This window comes from Triticum urartu, chromosome 6A (assembly GCF_056163025.1).
Source record: "Triticum urartu cultivar PI428250 chromosome 6A, HENAU_Tu73, whole genome shotgun sequence".
Classification (NCBI taxonomy): Eukaryota; Viridiplantae; Streptophyta; class Magnoliopsida; order Poales; family Poaceae; genus Triticum; species Triticum urartu.
The window spans coordinates 372873102-372891947 of record NC_141878.1 but is presented as its reverse complement, the minus strand read 5'-3'; the positions used below and the strand labels follow the sequence as shown (position 1 = coordinate 372891947).

At 47.5% G+C, this 18846-nt stretch overlaps 2 protein-coding genes across 4 annotated transcripts; both read left to right on the top strand.

The window, feature by feature from the left end:
- The first annotated feature begins 1110 nt into the window (after positions 1 to 1110).
- LOC147965302 (uncharacterized) lies at positions 1111 to 2006 on the top strand. The gene is made up of 2 exons (XM_087526750.1): positions 1111 to 1404; positions 1491 to 2006. Exons 1-2 carry the CDS (start codon positions 1111 to 1113, stop codon positions 2004 to 2006), a joined length of 810 nt encoding a protein of 269 aa, XP_087382876.1.
- Positions 2007 to 3095: 1089 nt separating this feature from the next.
- Positions 3096 to 18758, top strand: LOC125513552 (mRNA export factor GLE1). 3 transcript variants are annotated; one of them, XM_048678678.2, is made up of 15 exons: positions 3096 to 3347; positions 3445 to 3591; positions 3675 to 3821; positions 4378 to 4501; positions 5465 to 5613; positions 8948 to 9119; positions 9409 to 9607; positions 14005 to 14099; positions 14295 to 14365; positions 15658 to 15739; positions 16231 to 16326; positions 16931 to 17014; positions 17292 to 17420; positions 17878 to 18000; positions 18089 to 18758. In XM_048678678.2, coding segments are annotated over exons 1-15 (1839 nt in total). In that variant the 5' UTR covers positions 3096 to 3345; the 3' UTR covers positions 18308 to 18758. The 3 variants fall into 3 exon arrangements, with proteins under 3 accessions (XP_048534635.1, XP_048534636.1, XP_048534638.1); XM_048678679.2 differs by having other exon boundaries at positions 3104 to 3347; positions 4381 to 4501; XM_048678681.2 differs by lacking the exons at positions 3096 to 3347; positions 3445 to 3591; positions 3675 to 3821 and adding an exon at positions 3904 to 3976 and having other exon boundaries at positions 4381 to 4501.
- Positions 18759 to 18846: the final 88 nt, after the last annotated feature.

Genomic DNA, 18846 nt, shown 5'->3' with positions numbered 1-18846 from the left:
TGGTTTCGTAGTCGGACCTTGAGTGTATTTGGATGATGTAATGCTTTATTCATGTATTTGTGTGAAGTGGCGATTGTGAGCCAACTATGTATCCTTTTTCCCTTATTCATTTACATGGGTTGTTGTGAAGATTACCTCCCTTGCGACATTGCTTTCAATGTGGTTATGCCTCTAAGTCGTGCTTCGACACGTGGGAGATATAGCCGCATCGAGGGCGTTACATTTAGCCCCTCCCTCACCGCCCCAACTCCCACCACCATTCTCCCTCCGTTCGAGCTTTCCCTCCGACGCGCATCGGCACCGACGAGCAGGTAAGAGGCGCATCTTCATCGGCCGGCGGTCCACGGCGTCGGCGCTCCTTCACCGACCGGCGTTGATCTTCCACGACCACCCCCCTCGTCCTCAAGCTACAGCCATGGCCTTTGTGACTTCAATCCCCTTTCTCTCTGTTCCTTCTAGCTAGATCTGAGCTGTAGCTAGGGTTTGATCTAGATGCATGGTTGATTAGTGGTCTGATCTATGAGCTGATATGGTTGATTGCTATGTTGCGGTTGCAATTTGTGGCAGGGCTAGATGTTCAAGCATGTGGTAGGCTAGATTAGTAGTAGAGTTTGAAGTTGAACTTTGTGCTTGTGTTGAGTCATGCTTAGATCTGTGATTTATAGCTATTGGTTGTCCATTTGTAGAATGATGTTTGTTGTAGTTGTATGTTCCTGCTCATAGATTGTCCGGTCTGCTTGGTAGGGTAGCAATGAAGCATGTGCTTATTATGATAGTGATGAACCATGTACATGTATGCTTCTGCTTTCATGGATTGTCCGGTATGTTGTGTGCTATGCTTACTGTCAATGCGTGCTACGATTGTAGGACATGACCACGCAGACACAAGATCTTAGTCAGGCCCTTGTCTTGTCCGACAGTCAGTTTGCTCCATCGTTTGTCGAGGACTCGCAGCCTATGTCCCAGATGGCACCTAATTCAGAGGTGTTCGCCTCTGATTCCCTCTATGTGCCAGTAGTGCTCGTTGAGCCAACAACTGCTGATGTTGCTGCTGCCGCTGCACTCAAGCTAGCAGCAGCAAAGGCAAAGAAGGATGGTAGGTCGAACAACATGAAGTGGCAGCCGTTCATGTCCACGTTCATGCTGAACAAGATGCGTGAGCTCATCTCTAGTGGAGTTAGGACTGACAAGGCCTTCAAGGAGGTGCACTTGAACACCGTTGCAAAGCAGGTTTTCAAGTTTTGTGGGCAAGAGATGTCTGCCACCCAGGTGTACAACCACCTGAGGAAGTGGATAAGTGGATGGATCCAAGTGTCCAGGCTGAGAGACCTTAGCGGTGCCTCATGGGATGAGAACACTTGCTCCATAGTTCTGGAGGCAGAGCACTACGCCGGCCATGTCGCGGTTAGCTCACATCCCTTTTCCTTTTCATACTGTCCACCATTGCCTACTCCTAATCGCAACTAAAAACACTTGTGTTTCATTCTTAGGACCATCCAAGGGACGCTGAGTTCCTCAACACACCCATACAGAACTACAACCAGATGCAGCACATCTTCTCCTTCGGGCTGGCAACTGGGAAGCATGCCATGGGCTCGGGGGAGCCTCTTTGTTCTCCCATGCCAGACTTCCCTGGGACCCCGGACGTCGAGGTCCTCGATGGCCCTGACAAGCCCGCTGTGAAGCCCTTCGACAAGCCATTTGACCCCGTCCATGATAGGAAGAGGAAGAGAGGAGGCCTGATGGAGGAGGAGATCAATGTCTTCTGCAGCATGACTGAGGCGGTGAAGGAGGTGGCAACAACCATCAGGGAGTGCAAGCCCCTCGACGTCCACCCTGACCTGTATGGCGCTATCATGACCCAGGATGGCTTCAGCGATGAGGCTCTCATGGCAGCTCTCAGCCACCTGCTTGACAACAAGGCTCAGGGTGTTGGGTTCGTTGCCATGGCCGACGCTCACATGATGTTGTGGCTCAGGAGCTGGCTGGGCAAGCACTACTACTAGAGTAGTGTTGCCTGTGAGCGTGCATGATCCCCGACGGCGATGGCGGTGGCGACGACGACGACGATGACGACGTATATTTTGTGTAGCTAGGGCTCAAAAACTATTTCATGGTCTGTATATTTTGGTGAGGTGGTATATACTAACCCCTCACGCTGATGGTGAACTTGTGATGGTAGGACGACACCCTCTTTTGGATGTGGTGATAGGTTAACACCAAGGTAGTGCTAGGAAGAACTTGCTATGCCATATGATCATGCATGCTTTACTTCTCTTCTGCTCCATTGTTGTTTGTGTGCTACTTGTGTGCTCCATTGATTTGCTGCTTCAACTCTTGCTCTTGCGCATTGCTAGAGCAAGTGGTATGCCGTGTTCGTCGGTAAGGTCTCAGGGGTTTATAGTTCATGGGAAGAGGCCAGTGCACAAGTGGCATCTTATAGCAACAACACCATAGAGGGTTCAAGACTAGGCAGGCAGCAGAACAAGCTTACTCCGACTGGATGCGAACGCACGGCAACAGTGTTGACAGTCGCAAGGTTGGAGGTGTCAACATGGATCGTCAGTTTGGGCTGAACCTGAAGAGCTTCATCATCTTCGCCCAATTCATCGCCATTGCTGTGTTGTGGCGTTGGTGTGCTAGGTGTGGGTAAGCTCACCAACTAGGGTGCAAGATAAGCACAACATGTACGCCGTATGCAACCAAACGACGTGTTTATGTGCCGCTCGAGTCAATGCAGGCAACCAAACAAAATGCACTTGGGTATTACCTAATGCAGGGACACTAGATGCAGGCAACCAAACAATTGGCAGATGGCGTATTAGAGTCTGTTTTTGTTTAACCAGGTTGATTTGGAAAATGTATGCGATGCAGACCCTGTAGCAAACGGCAACAAAACACGCCCATAGACTTTGCATACAAGTGCATCTGGTATCTGTCTCTGCACCTTTCCTTTCTTTTCTGCTGTGCTCGTTGGAGTTGCATTCAGGGTTCGGGTTCAGGTCCTGGCAGTGCCTCAGCGACGTCGTTCCCAGGCTCTGCTTTCGCCGGTCGCCAGGCGCGCGATTTGGGCCACGCACCACTCACTGGCTTACCCCAGGCCAGGCAAGTCTGCGTTGATCCGACGCTGAGGGACGCCTCAGGCCAGGCAAGTCTGCGTTGATCCGACGCTGACCTGACCTGATTTCACCAATCGGGGACCTTCTTTTCAAACGCCTTGGCTGAATCGACCGCACCTGGGCGCCAGGGCCGCCGCCCGCCCCCGCCGAGCACCTCCGTCGCGCGGCACCTCGTCAAGTTTCGGCCGGGCAGGGCGCGTGCGCTGCCTCGCCGGCGACGACCGCCATGTAACCCCCCGCATCGCCCTTTTTCGCACCCCCGCTGCCTCCATCTGGCCGGTGTTCGTCGAGACTGACCTTGCTTCCCCTACCCACCTCCTCGCAGGGCGTTCACGCGCCTGGAGCTGCGATGCCCCAGGGCGCTCGACCCCCGCCCGAGCTGGACCCTCGGCGAGGTCCTCACCGAGCTCGACGCACTCGAAGCCACCCGCCGCGCCGCGCCCCCCACGCCCCTCAAGCAGCAGCCGGAGTGGTATGTCGCATCTCCCTCGCAATTGTACGCTCGTTTTATTTGCCGATGAATTTGACTCTGCGTTTATTTTTTGGTCTATTTAGGGCTAGCGGTGGCAGCGCAAGGAAGAAGGCCTTTGTGATGCGGATTGAGGAGGAAGACGACACGGACGAGGAAGACGATAACGATAATGAGGATGCCCGGGCTCTTGTGACCGGAGCCAGGTTCTCATGTAATGATCTCGAATGCAGGTGAGAGCTTGATACTGCCATTTGGTTCCTGCAGTTGCATTTTTCTCATGAATTTTTTGTTTCATAGTTTGTCAATATCACCTGAAACGGACCGTCTGACATCTCCTAAGCTGAAGATGGCCTTTGGTCTTAGCGGCAACCTGCAAAGTATAATGGTACCATTGAGCCATTAACTATGCCTGCATCATTCTTTTCTTGTTTGCTATGCAGAATAATAGAAGTCTGCCTCGTGAGTGTATGTATGTTATGTGTTCTAAGGCTCAGTTTGACACTGAGGTGGATTATGATAAACTCATGGTGTTGAGCCGCCTTTGGAAATTGAGTGTTTGGTTACCTGCCTATCTTTCAATCATTCTATAACTTCTCATTGCAGAACACATTAGATGGAGTGTTAGAGGACAATCATTAGTCAACCCGATTTATCCACATTTAATTTTATTTACAAAGAAGAGCAATGAACTTTAGGGAATTCTTATCTGCAACAGCTTAAAAAATAAGCACATCACAGTTCATTTACCACATACTGAGCTAAGTTATCTCATTTATTTATTCCTAGCAGCTTTGAAGAATCAGGGGATGAATTAGATAGCGGTAGTACATCATACCACCTGATGGAGAAAAGGAGCCTAGAGAAAAGCATTCTGCTTGAGCTGGAACGCGATCATCATCTCAAAATTCAAGTGTGTACTGGAAATTCTACTCTGTTGTTCCTCTCTAATAAACACAGCATGCTAGTGATGTTTCCATGATTTTACCTTGATCTCTCAGTAGTAGAACACGTTGCATTTTTGTCATTTGTCGTCATTGCAGTTTAGGGTAACTGTTAGTTATACTGGGACGAATGTATTTTTTTTCTGCAAAGGTTTGTGTATTACAACTACCTTTTTAAGTGTTCCGGGCATGTGGGCACTTCACATCTTTTCGTCCATCTTACAGATTTAATATCTGGATGGAGCTTCTTGGTTCTGTTTAAGCTTACTGGACATGCTATGCTGACAATTGATGGAACACACCTCGAGATTTTGAACATAATTTACATAATGAGACATGAAAGTTCTGCACAATGAAGATTACGATCCAGGAACCAAAGAAAAAAGTTGTACGTACTGCAGGAACAAAAAAAAAGAAGAATGGTACTTCTGTTAGTTGGCAACTTGACATGAGAATTTTGAACACATGAAAGTTTAGCACAATGAATATTACGATCCAGGGAGTGAAATAACAGGGACCCCAAAGAAGTAAATTTCTTATTATTGCATCTGGGTAAATGTTGATTTGCCTATTCTACATACACTTATTGTCTTTTCTTTTGGGTGATTTTTTTTCGATCTTGGATTATAGCTGGATAGTGGAGAATAGATTTCTCCAGGATTTTAACAAAAATGTCATTTCTTAAGTTATGACACGTTTGATGTGATAATAGTACACAAGTATAAAGATGCATTGTAGTAGACATGTATTTCTGTGATGACACTTCACTTTGCTGATCGAACAATATTCATTATGCAACTTTATTGAATTTAATTATTTAAATATTTTTTGAACAGTGTCATTGTCTTGCTTTGACAACGATCTACTGTGGCACAGCCCTTATTTGCTACTTTAAATAGTTTTATTTTTCACTCATGCTGTTTAATCTTCAGGAGGAAGTTAGAAGTAAGTTATCTTCGTTGGAGGTATGCCACCAAAATGAAATCCAGAGAACAATCTCTGCATTTGCTCGACTTCAGAAATATGCAGAATCACGAAAAGAGATAGATAGAAGGCTAGATGTCCAATTCCAGAGAAAAATGTACGTACTTATATTTTTTTTATTTCTAGCGCCTCTAAAACTATATTGCAATTTTTTAGAATCACAGAAATTTTATATTTTACTGGATCTTTGGTTAGTAATACGTATTTAAGATGTAAGGGGAGTTCTCATACTAGTCCAGCATTAAGCTTCATATAGCATACTATCTTTAGTTACTGGTGACTTTTGGCACATAACAGTCTACTGCTAGTCTATAAGTTTAATTCTCTATTTGTTGTTTCTCCACCATACACAGTGTCCCTGATTATATTTTTTTGAAGTATGCTGTGTTGCGAGATCTTATGGGTTTCACCTCTAGCCTACCCCAACTTGTTTGGGACTAAAGGCTTTGTTGTTGTTGTTGTTGTATGCTGCTTATGTGAGCAAGGAGTGATTTTTTATAGAAGTTTTAGGTTTCAATGTTCAAGTGCGAACTAATTTGCATAATGAGTTTGCCTTTTTCTTGCTTACAACTTGTTAGAGTACGTAATGGGCCTAATGGCCTGGGCTGGCGGTATAGCCCGTTAGTCTTAGGGTTAATTAGAGATAAGGGTCGCTTGCTTAGGGGTCAAGTAAGCCTTGCTTGAGAGTCAAGTAAACCTCTCTATATAAAGAGAGGAGATGTATCAATCTAATCAAGCAAGAATTAAGAAGGAAATTCCTTCCATCTTGCCCGGCCGTGGGCAAAAGGCCCCCGGCCGGCCCTCTCGGGCCCTCCTTCTAGCAGCGCCATAACAATTTGGTATCAGCTAGCTTCGGTTCGATCATGTCTTCACCGCCGCACAACCCGTCTCTTCCGCTGCCGGTCACCTCATCGCCTCCGGCGACCACCACGACCGTCGCCCCGCTCCTGCCCGCGCCGGGATCCTCCGTCGCGCCCGCCCCCGTCGTCCTCACCCCGGAGGAGGTGTCCGGGGCGCTGCGGGACCTAACACAGGCGGTCCAGGAGATCCGCCTGTTCTTGGCCGGGTCCTACGGGCCGCACCCGGCTGCGCCGCCCATCACCGCCACCGCGCCGCCGTGGCTGCCGTGGCAGCCGCCGCACCAGGCGGCCCCCGCCACGCTCGTCAGGCTGCTGCAGCAGCCGCTGCAGCTGCCATCCACCGCCCCGTCCTGGCTGTCGTGGCAGCCGCTGCACCAGGCGGCCTCCGCCGCGCTCGCCGGGCTGCTGCAGCAGCCGCTGCAGCTGCCATCCACCGCCACCACCGCCCCGTCCTGGCTGCCGTGACAGCCGCCGCACCAGGTGGCCTCCGCCGCGCTCACCGGGCCGCTGCAGCAGCTGCCATCCACCGCCACCACCGCCCCGCCCTGGCTGCAGTGGCAGCCACCGCTCCTGGCGACCTCCGCCGCGCCCGGCGCTCCGCCGCAGCAGCCGCTGCAACTGCAACAGCCATCGCCGGTCAGCTCCGGCCCCGCATCGACCGTGCCGACGGGAGTCCCGATCCACCAGATCAAGTTCCCGCCGTCGCCATCACCGCTTCCTCAGGGCGTCCCCATCCAGCAGATCAAGTTCCCGCCGTCGTCGTCACCGCTTCCAGCTTGGATCACAACCCGCCACGTGTCAGCGGCGGTGAGGCTGCAGGCTGCTGCACACGGCCTCCTAGCGCGTCGGCGTGTGCGGGAGTTGCGTGGTCTGCAGCTGCCGCTCCTCCCAGTTGCGTTTCGCTGCGCAAAGGACCTCGATCTTGTCCGCTGCATCAGGGATCTTGGGCATGCTGTTTTCCCCACGAACAGCGCCCTCAAAGTCTGCGACATCGGCGGTTGGGGAGGCGCACCCCTCCTCGCCATTCTCCATCGACAGCCCTCCACTCTTCTATGTGCGGTGCCGACCAACAGCCGTCCGGCGGGGAGAAGGCATGGTGTCACCGACAAGAGCGCACCGCGTAGCACCACTGCATTCCGCCGCCGGCCGCCGCGAGGGCGCCTCTGCTGGTCGCTCTTGCGACCACTTCCAGGTGGCCATACACATGCACTCCTTTTGTCCAGATGGTGTCCATGGGATCCAGGTGGCTGTACACGTGCACGTCCGACGTGCGGATGGTATCCACTTTTTGTTAAGAGGTCCAAAATAAATCATCTCAGTCCATTTCAGGTTGAGAGTAATAAAACAAGCCGAGATGTAAAAGGCTTGTTTTTAGGTGTTAGGTCTGTGTTGCGTCGAGTCATGGTTATAAGTTGGTTAGGCTGCAGCTCGAGGACAAGCTGCATGTCCAGGTGGGGTGTAGTGTTAGAATATGTAATGGGCCTAATGGCCCGGGCTGGCGGTATAGCCCGTTAGTCTTAGGGTTAATTAGAGATAAGGGTCGCTTGTTTAGGGGTCAAGTAAGCCTTGCTTGGGAGTCAAGTAAACCTCTCTATATAAAGAGAGGAGATGTATCAATCTAATCAAGCAAGAATTAAGAAGGAAATCCCTTTCATCTTGCCCGGCCGTGGGCAAAAGGCCCCCGGCCGGCCCTCTCGCGCCCTCCTTCTAGCAGCGCCATAACATGTTAGAGTACGTAATGGGCCTAATGGCCTGGGCTGGCGGTATAGCCCGTTAGTCTTAGGGTTAATTAGAGATAAGGGTCGCTTGCTTAGGGTCAAGTAAGCCTTGCTTGGGAGTCAAGTAAACCTCTCTATATAAAGAGAGGAGATGTATCAATCTAATCAAGCAAGAATTAAGAAGGAAATCCCTTCCATCTTGCCCGGCCGTGGGCAAAAGGCCCCCGGCCGGCCCTCTCGCGCCCTCCTTCTAGCAGCGCCATAACACAACTAGAGCTGTGTCATGCATAATAATATGAACATACTCCATGTTCGTATGCTTGTAATGTGGAATTTGGCCAAATGATGAGAGTATGGGACCTAGGTTCTTGACTCTTGAAAACAGTGTTTGGTTATGTAATCTATTTGCTTTGGTACCATATATCTATCTTAGCATCCCAAGAGATCTTCTATTGGGGACCTGATATGATGACATCTTTTGTACCGACTGTCTCTTTTTCTTTATCAAAATGTCATTTCCCTGCTTGTTTCAGGAGTGTGTATGTTCTGTTAAACTACAAATTATATGATTATATTAACTTTCTAGTTCTGTGCGTTATTGTTACAATATCTGACAATTGTACCATTTAAAGCCTAACATTCCAATTCATTCTTCTTAGTTTTATGTTTTTAAGAAAGATAACCTTTGGTCTTAGGGACACAATCTGCCAAGTATAATGTTACCATTGAGCCGTTAACTATGTGACTTCTGAGTCAGAGACTCACAACATCACATCATGTATGTTGTAACACTTTTAATCTATAATAATCTTCTGTTAGACTCACTATCATGTTACCTTACTGCTTCTTGTAGTGCAGAAGTACTCGATAAACACTTATCTATGGTCCAAAGGGATCATGAACAGAAATCCCAGATTGTGGAACGTAGAATAAGAGATGATGCAGCTGTTGAAGAAGCTAAACGAAGGGAGCAATCTATGAAGGAAGAAAAAATAAAACAGGAAAGGGCCAGACAAGAAGCAGAGGTTTGTTTGCCCAGATTTGTCGTTTGTCTGGTCTGTTTTTATACACATGATGTGGTATTTGAGGCCCTAGTACATTTCTGTAACATTTGGTGTGGAGTGAGTTGTTTTGTATCGATCAAACTAATATTTTGTTGGTTGTTATTACTTCTTTCCTCCAGTTATGTACTCTGATTTTTCCTAGGTTTTTAATTAACAGTTGTTATTTCAGGAAACATTTTTCTTCAGTTAACTTCTAGTCAGTTAAAATGTCCGTGCACTTAACCTGAAAAGTTCATGAATGATGATGCAGGCCAGGCAGAAGGCAACTGCAAAATTAGCAGCTGACGCACAGAAAGCAGCATATGAAGCTGCTCAAAAGGAAGCTGTAGAAAAGGAAGCTGCTAAATCGAGGGCAGAAGCAGTTTCCACATCTAGCCAAATTTCTCAGAAAAGTGTCGCCCATGCAACAATAATGGCAATCAGTACTGAAATCAAATCAGAATTACCAGGTGTGTTTCACTTCTATAGAACTGATTTGCAAAGTCAAAATTTTTACAGTTACCTCTAAACTCTTGTAGCTAAACTCCATATTTTATGTCGTTTTGTGCACTTAAAGTGGAGTTAACGCTTGCATAAGTTATTATAGTGGATTTTCTCAAACCGGGTCAATTCACACCCAATAATGTCTCCTTTTGGTTCATTTCAGAAGTTGTGTAATAAGTTGAAAAAATATTCATGAATCTTCATCCAGGCATAGCGTGTACACTTGCAAAAATTGATACGAACATAAAAAACTAGTACAGGGTAGAGTAGTTAATAGCATGCTATCCAAGGGTACAAAATTTGTTTCTCATGTGTATGCTGCATGGGGTCATATATTTCACCAAAAATTGCAGGTGTACACATATTAGCATGTTCAACACCATATGTTTTTAAAATTATTTCATAACCTTCTGAAGTAGGGGAAAAAGAGAGAATACAGGGTGTGAATCAACCTGGGTGGAGATACACTTTTTGCAGAAATTATTTCTTACATTCTTCAGAAATTGTCAATGTGACAGCTTGTATTATTAAAATACCAGCAAATAACGGCGCAGTGCAATAACTTGCAAAATGCTCGTTCGGGACCCGTAACTTGGCTTGTGGGATCACGTAAGATCCATGTGGCGCCATGACGCTTATGCAGTGGACATAGCCATCCCACATGTGCGTGGACAGAGTCACAACTCATACGTGCGCCGGGCATGACGAGCCCACATATCTCCTATCCTCTATAGTTGTTGCAAGACCCCTGTTAGGAGCTAGGGTTCTGCCCGGTCTTGGCCGTAGGCAGTAGGGGAAGGAGGGGGCTGGGCGTGGCGATGAGCGGCCGCGCCGGTGGCTGGGCGCCGTCGCGGGAGAGGAGGATGGCGGCGGCAGCGCAAGAGGCAGGGGGCGGCTAGGGTTCCGGCTCCTCTGGGAGCCGGGCAATAGAGATAATCTTCTTATTGCTTAATTCCAAAAAGAGTCTTACAGCCTATATTTATAACCTAGATAACTTGCAGAAGAATTAACCTAAGATAACTTGCATAAGAATTAACCTAAGATAACTTGTGGGCTAAGATTGCCCTGTGGGCCTAGCTAAACCGGCCATAACACTTCTCCCCGCCTGCACAAACAGCTCGTCCTCGAGCTGTAAGGTGGGGAAGCGCTTGCGGAACTCCTGGAGGCGATCAACCAGCGTCAAACACCTTCTCGACAGCTGGGGAGGCCAGGTCGGCGGCGACGGTGTCCTCCGGAATGTAGTTTGCAACCTCCATGTAGAAGAGTCGCGGGCAGGCATGGCCGGGCGTGTAGGGCTCGTCGCAGTTGAAGCATAACCCTTGGCGACGACGCTCGAGCAGTTCGGCTGATGTGAGCCGGCGGAACTGCCGCGCCGCGGTCGCGACGAGGGGTGTCGCAGAAGCCTGCGCAGGCCGACCCTGCGCGGAATCCGGCCCGGGTAGCAACCCGGCGGTCCGGGACGGTGATTCCTGCTGGATGGCCACCGCGCGGCGCTCGAACGCGCGGGCGTAGTACATGGCCGTCTGAAGGTCTTGTGGCCCCTTCATCTCGACGTCCACGCGGATGTGGTCGGGAAGGCCGCCGACGAAGAGCTCCGCCCGCTGTAAGGCCGTCACACCAGGCACGTGGCATGCTAGTGCCTGGAAGCGGTCGGCGAAATCCTGCACCGTGGAGGTGAACGGTAGGCGGCCCAACTCGGCCAAGCGGCTCCTGCGTACCGGTGGTCCGAATCGAAGAAGACATAGCTCGCGGAAGCGATCCCACGGTGGCATGCCGCCCTCGTCCTGCTCGAGGGCGTAGTACCATGTCTGGGCGGCCCCGCGGAGATGGTAGGAAGCCAGCCAAGTGCGCTCCGACGCGGGCGTGCGCTGTCCACGGAAGAACTGGTCACACTGGTTGAGCCAGTTAAGCGGGTCGTCTGAACCGTCATACGTGGCGAAGTCGATCTTTGCGAACCGGGGCGGCTGCTGGTGTGCGCGCCCTGGCCCACTGCCTCGGCGGTACGGAGGGCTGATGACGGAGCTCGATCCAGGGTGGAAGGGCCGGCGTAGTCCCCTGTGGCTCCCGACGCCTCAGGCTGCAATTGGAACCCTGACGGCGGCCGGGCCTCCGTGGAAGCTGACGGCGGCCCGTGGAGCCAGCCAGGAAGTGGCGACGGTGACGAAGGGAAACGGACCTCCTGGATCGGAAGGCCGCTCGGCGAGGACCGGCCCAGGCTAGGGTTGGGCGGGGGCGGTGGTGGAACCTGCACCGTTGCCGCCGGGAGGGATGGCGCGGTGAGGGACGGCGCGGGCGGCGGGGCCCAGGTCAGCCACTGCGGTCCCTGGGTGGTGGCGGGCGGCGCGGTTGGCACCGCGAACGGCGTCGGCCACTGCGGCCAAGGCGGCGTCGAAGCCGCCGGTGGGGAAAGCGCCGGGTAGCCGCCGGTACTGAGTACCATGGCAGCGCCTGCTGGCCCGCGGACGCGGCCGGATGAAGCGGTGGAGGCGGCCCGTACGGGCCCGCCAAGTAGAGGCGGATGCCCTGGACCGCGACGACCAGGTCGTTGAGCACGCCGGCCATGGCCTTCGGTGTGAACTGCGGCGGCGCTGGGGGAGGCGACGGCGGTGGTTGCTGGAGGGGGGTTTGTGGCTGGCCCTGGCCCGGCGTGGTGCCGGGTGCGGGGGAGATTGGCGCCGATAGGGAGGCCGTGGTGCCCGGCGACGCAGCGGCGGCGTTGGTGGAATTGGTGGCAGCGGCGGTGGGGGAGGCGTTGGGCAGCGGCGGCTGCGGTGGTGGCGGGTTTGGAGGCGGTGAAGACATGGTCGAAACCCGGGTACCTGATACCAAGGTGTTAGGAGCTAGGGTTCTGCCCGGTCTTGGCCGTAGGCAGTAGGGGAAGGAGGGGGCTGGGCGTGGCGATGAGCGGCCGCGCCGGCGGCTGGGCGCCGTCGCGGGAGAGGAGGATGGCGGCGGCAGCGCAAGAGGCAGGGGGCGGCTAGGGTTCCGGCTCCTCTGGGAGCCGGGCAATAGAGATAATCTTCTTATTGCTTAATTCCAAAAAGAGTCTTACAGCCTATATTTATAACCTAGATAACTTGCATAAGAATTAACCTAAGATAACTTGTGGGCTAAGATTGCCCAGTGGGCCTAGCTAAACCGGCCATAACAACCCCCCCCCCCCCCCCCCCGGCACGAACTTTAGTAACCTCGTAATCGCGTCCATGTATCCCCAATTGATTTGACGTACTCGAGGAGGCAGGAAGCAAGTGGGCACACAAAGGAAGAACCGGGTCCGGAATAATGATATACGGGATAGAGTTGGGGTAGCACCTATTCAAGAGAAGCTTGTCCAACATCGTCTGAGATGGTTTGGGCATATTCAGCGCAGGCCTTCAGAAGCTCCAGTGCATAGCGGACGGCTAAAGCGTGCTGATAGTGTCAAGAGAGGTCGGGGTAGACCGAACTTGACATGTGAGGAGTCTGTAAGGAGGGATCTGAAGGACTGGAGTATCACCAAAGAACTAGCCATGGACAGGGGTGCGTGGAAGCTAGCTATCCATGTGCCGGAACCATGAGTTGGTTGCGAGATCTTATGGGTTTCAGCTCTAGCCTACCCCAACTTGTTTGGGACTAAAGGCTTTGTTGTTGTTGTTGTTGTTGAGGCAGGAAGCGAGTGATACAATGGCGACTGCTCGGCAGCCCGCGATCTCTGGTGCATTTTATTTAAGTCAGGTTGTGGTTCAGGCATTGGTAGTAGTCCTTGTCGAAGTTCCCCGTCGTCAACGAAAGTGTACACTTTCACCACCCCTCCGCTTGCAGTCTGGGCTATCAACCAGCTTCCAATACAGTTTCATCCTCCTCCATCACTTGGCCGATGACGAGCCCATGGCAGCTCCAAATGACCTGTTTATGGAAGCAGCTGCTGCAGCTCCCAAGCTTCTGGCGAGGAATGGAGGCGACGAGGCACAAGGGAAGGACGATTGTGAGGTGTATTTTTTGAACTGTATGTGCCACGCAAGCCAAGTCCAGGGTGCCAAACAAGTGTTTTGTGAGATATTGGACTAAAGTGCCCCTCAAGCCAAGTTGTTGTACTGCGGGCATTATTTACTCTTAAAATTCTGTGTTGGATTTTGGGAACCATGCTAAGGATTGTCCAGTGCTTGCATGAAACAACATTGGTATTTGCACCTTCATGCACTCACAGTTTACCAATAATATTCTATTTCTATATCAAGTTTGCTATCTATCCAAACCGTTGGTTCCCAACTGCATTGTTAAGTGGGGTGAGGTGTTTTCCCTCATTTGAGGAAAAAAAATTATCTGCTGTAGCTTGATTTATTGGATTGTGTTTAATGAATTAATTAACTAAAATTTATTCCAGGAATAAAAATCTATGCTGATAGTTCTGCATTAGAAGCGGAATCACGGAGGCTCGCATTACATGACCAAGTGCCATCAAACATTTACCTCAGCAAGGTCTTATTCTCTGAAGGATCTTTGTCCTCAATTGCAATTTTGAACAACTTGCTGCAACTGCTTGATTTGCTAATTCTGATCTGTCAACCCTTTCTGGGTTTCTACTGTACCGCTATATGTCAGTCCCTGACCTATATTTAGTACGCTGCTTACCTGTATGGCTGTATTTGACTGATACCATGTTATATTGTGCAGGAGTATAGCCGATATGACCGACAAATTGGAAAGTCTATCAGTAAACTTATGCCAACTACCGACAGTGTCAAGTGAGTATACAACTAACAAATACTCCCTCCGTCCCAAAATAAGTGTCTTGACCTTATTACAACTTTGTACTAGAGTTAGTATAAAGTTGAGACACTTATTTTGGGATGGAGGGAGTACAATACTCCTTAAATGCCAGAGTTCAGTTCAGATAAGGACACTTAAAATACAAGAAAGCTACCATTGTGACAACCTGGAACTAACTTGACAAGGGCTGTTGGAAAATTGAAGAATCATCCACAATTCCACATTGATGCCATATTTTTAAGAAATGACAACCATAATACATGCAGTAAGGCATCAAGGTTAAAGTTACTAGACAATACCTCGCGTGTTGCTGCAGCAATCCTCTATTCTTAAATGCATAAATAAGTGCTAAATAAACTAAAACTAATGTAAAAGCATTTTGCATGAAGTTCCTAAGAAGACATGCATGAGTTGATGAGGTGGCGTGTTTTGCTTGAATATTAATGCCAAAAAAGTAACTTATGACTATGGAGAGGAAAATTAGATAGTGGGTTGCAACTATTTAGGAATAGAGGATTTCCAATGCTTTGGGGTCCTTCACAAATATTTTTGTATCACTTTGGATTAAAATAGTGGGAACAGCTGTCTCTTAGACTGACATGCAAACTTACTACCAGTAACTTGTTTCTTCAAGAAAAATGCTTGTTTCTGTTGTTGAGTGACAGAAAGAGGAATATCAAATGCAGTAACTAATTAGTTATTCATATACCCTAGTTAAATCAAGTGGTAATTCCTTTTTGTAAACAATCACAATGGTTCTAAATGAATGCCACATCGGAAGTGGTTCAATATGCTCTCACCAGAGGTGAAATGATTGCTATGCATAGAAAATTGAGGGACTGAATTGTGATATGTTCATTGGAAAGATAAAATATATATATATTGAAGTGATTCAATATGGTTTGGGAAATGAGAAGCGGGCTACATCACTGTTTTATATGCCACCAGAATAATCTGGCATTCCTTACTGTCATATTAGCAATTCAAGTTAATGTTTATCAGGCATAATCCATCATTAGCTTGCACCATTCAATTATTGCTCAAGTTGTGGATGCTTGCTTCTAAGCATCTGTTGCTGTCAATTTTACCACCATGCCTGCATGGTTGTCAGTTCTGATTTATTGTTCCCTTGTCTTCTTTCTTTCTTAATTGCTTGTGCATGATAAATACAAATACTAGTTAGTTTGTTCATACCTGTTGCTGGTTAGGTCAACATTTGGTATGAGTTCTTATTTAACTTGAATCCTTGCTTAATTGTTCCTTGCAGGGCCAGGGCTAGTGAGCTTATTAAAGCTTTAGATGGACAGGATTGTCCTCGTCCAATCGCTTGTCGTTTATTTGCAGACAAGGTAGCTACATGCCTACATTTATCTGCTATATTTTCTTTTTAGAAAACATCATGATATATGTCTGGCTTATCAAACCAGTCCACGGGCCTATAGAATGATCATGCATTCATGGTTATTGGCAGGATTGGTTCTATTTAAGTATCAGTAGAGTTACATATGTAAATGAAAACTTAAGCACTTGCTTTAGAAACATGAATCATTAGCAAATCATGGTTTTCTTGTTTATGTACTTTAGCTGGTGCATTGATGGTGACACCTTCTGTTTTGGGGAGAAACATGGTATTACTAATTGATTTGTTATATTTACATAGTCTTTATACTACAGTCTAGATGGTATGTTTTCTGTAGCTGCTGATATCTTGTTTTGAACATAGTTACGCACCCATGCATGAATTGAAACTAGCATTGTGGAAAGTTACGTGACTTCTACTCATATTGACCCATTTTCTCAATATTGTACACTTCAATAATTACGTGATATTACTTTACAGATGATTTCAATAGTCAAGAGTCGGAATCCGACGGACAAAACCTTTGGAAAATTGGCCTTTGCTTGTGGATATGTCATGCTACTAGTTACCAATCAGGTATCTTTTTCGCTTTGCAGAGTGTTACTGCTCATTAGTCATTACTGAGTCTGAGTGGATTGATCACTACAATTTGCTATTTTGTTGGTGTCATTTCAGTATATGTAACAGGCAACATGACTATATAATTAAGTAAATCTGAAAACTCTTAACTTTCTGAACAGATAATATGTGGATAATTCTTTCTTGCAGGTCTGGTACATGTAACATATCTTTGATATTCTGGTAGGCACAAGTGCACATGCTGCAGTTTTGTTTACCAGGACTTATTGTGAACTTGTGATAGTTAAAGTAGTCTTGGTGAAAATATAGTTTGCTTGCATGACATATCAGCTTGAATTGTGTGGAACTGAGGTCTGACAACAATTATTTTGTATTTAATTTATGCTAATTTAAATGGTCTCTGAGTAGCTCAGATACAGAAGTGCGACATGGTGTAACATACATATGCTGTCAATTTGTTTGTCTTAAAAGCAATTATGCATCCTCAGATTGCTATCAAGACGAAAATTTTCCTATTTCATATGGCTTCAGATGTGTGCAATCTTTGCTGCAGCTCTAGTATGATGATAATCAATCAGTTACAATTCTGTGTGTAATTCAGGTACCAGATGCAATGGATTATCTTCTGGCTGAGTTCAACAAAGTTTGCATGTACACAGTTCCAAAGCATCTCCATGCTTTAAATGTACGTCTTGATGTGACTGAACTTTTTAGCAGCGCTTTCTTATCTTCTTGCTTATATTTGAGGTGGTGAAAAAACAGAAGCCGTTATGTTTTTGGTGTTGCCATTTCTTGGAGGATGTGCCCAAAAGATACAATATTTCAAATCTCAGAGTTATATCTATGTTTAAACTGTGAATGCACCTGATTTTATGGTTTGGAAATGTGTACTATTTTGATATTTTTTGGCCCATATATTTGGCTTATATTTTTGGATTATCTCATCATCTGTAATTGCTTAGGCACAAGCACGAAACACAGATTACTTCAGGCTTATTGGCTACCAGGAAGAAGATGGAAAACTTCAGAGCACTGAGAAGTATTTGGTAAATGTTGTTGCATACGTCAAACTCTATGCTGCCATGATTCAGGTGTGTATAGTCCTTGTCTAGACATAATCAGTTTGGTAAAAACATCAATTAAGTCTGATTGAGATTTGGTAGTAAATATGCATTTTATGTTCTGCCCTTTCCGTAACAATAGGCTGTTTTCCTGTTAACTGCAATCCATTATTTTTAATTTCAGCACAGTGATAACAAGTTACGTTTTGCCATGGTTTGTGCAATGACAACATGATGAACCTTGACAAGTTATTATGTACTCCCTCCGTCCCAAAATTCTTGTCTTAGATTTGTCTAGATACGGATGTATCTAATACTAAAACGTGACTTGATACATCCGTATTTAGACAAATCTAAGACAAGAATTTTGGGATGGAGGCAGTACCATGTTGTATGCTATCACATTATATTTAAATAGAAGACTTGTGTTCAACAAACTGCTGTTTTTCAGTAGAGCAGAAATATGACCGCATAACTTTGTCTACAGACAGAAATCAAAGGTGTGCGGCATCCACATGGCTTAGCCGAGGGATGGAAATGGCTTGCAATGTTCCTCAATACTATCCCGGCGATCCCTGCCACTGCTTTTGCCCTTCATGCTTTCCTCAAGGTAGAGATCCGCATCAGGACTTGTGTGCCGTGTGTCTGACTATCTGTGTATGCAGACTTGTAGCTAACCAGGATTGTTCTTCTTTTAGGTCGCTGGTTTTGCGCTTCACAAGAAATATGGATCACAGTTCATGAAAATTCTAGATGTAATATCGCGGCACTTCATACCAGCTTTGAAAGCACAAGGTTCGAAAGTTCAGCCAGAGGCTATCAATAATCTACAGAATTATCTGAATGACAAAATTTATCTGGAGGAGCCAGAAGGGCAGTACCTTGCCCAGCAGCTGCTATCGAAAATGTTCTTGTGAAAATTAACATCAGATCGGCATGGAGAGCTATCAGCTATGATTAGCAGCAGTAGTTGCCAGTTGGTGCATCTATTTCGTCCGAGGGAGTAAGCTCCGTGGGTGTAACTTATGGAGAAGCCTAAAATTGTCTTGAAGATTATTTTGGATGGACTTCCACCATGTTACTCCCTCCAATCCAAATTACTTTTCGCTCAAATGGATGTATCTAGCCTGAAATATGTCTTAAGATATGGATCGGAGGGAGTAGTAAATTAGGATAGAAGTGCCACTTGGTGGAGGTCATGCGATTTCTTGTGATGTATACTATGGGATGCAAACCTTATGTCAGTTTGAAGTCAACGTTGTTCTGAATATAATTCATCTGCGTTGATCAAATTATTGTTTGTAACATAAACACTTGATAAATCATATTAGATGTCATATATCTGCTTATGAATTATTGGTAGTCGTAGCACCAGGATGTTCAGTGCAGCTGTGCACGCCCTTTCCATGCATCTCTTTCAGGCCTCAGCATCAGTCCAGTTCTCCGGACCCCACAA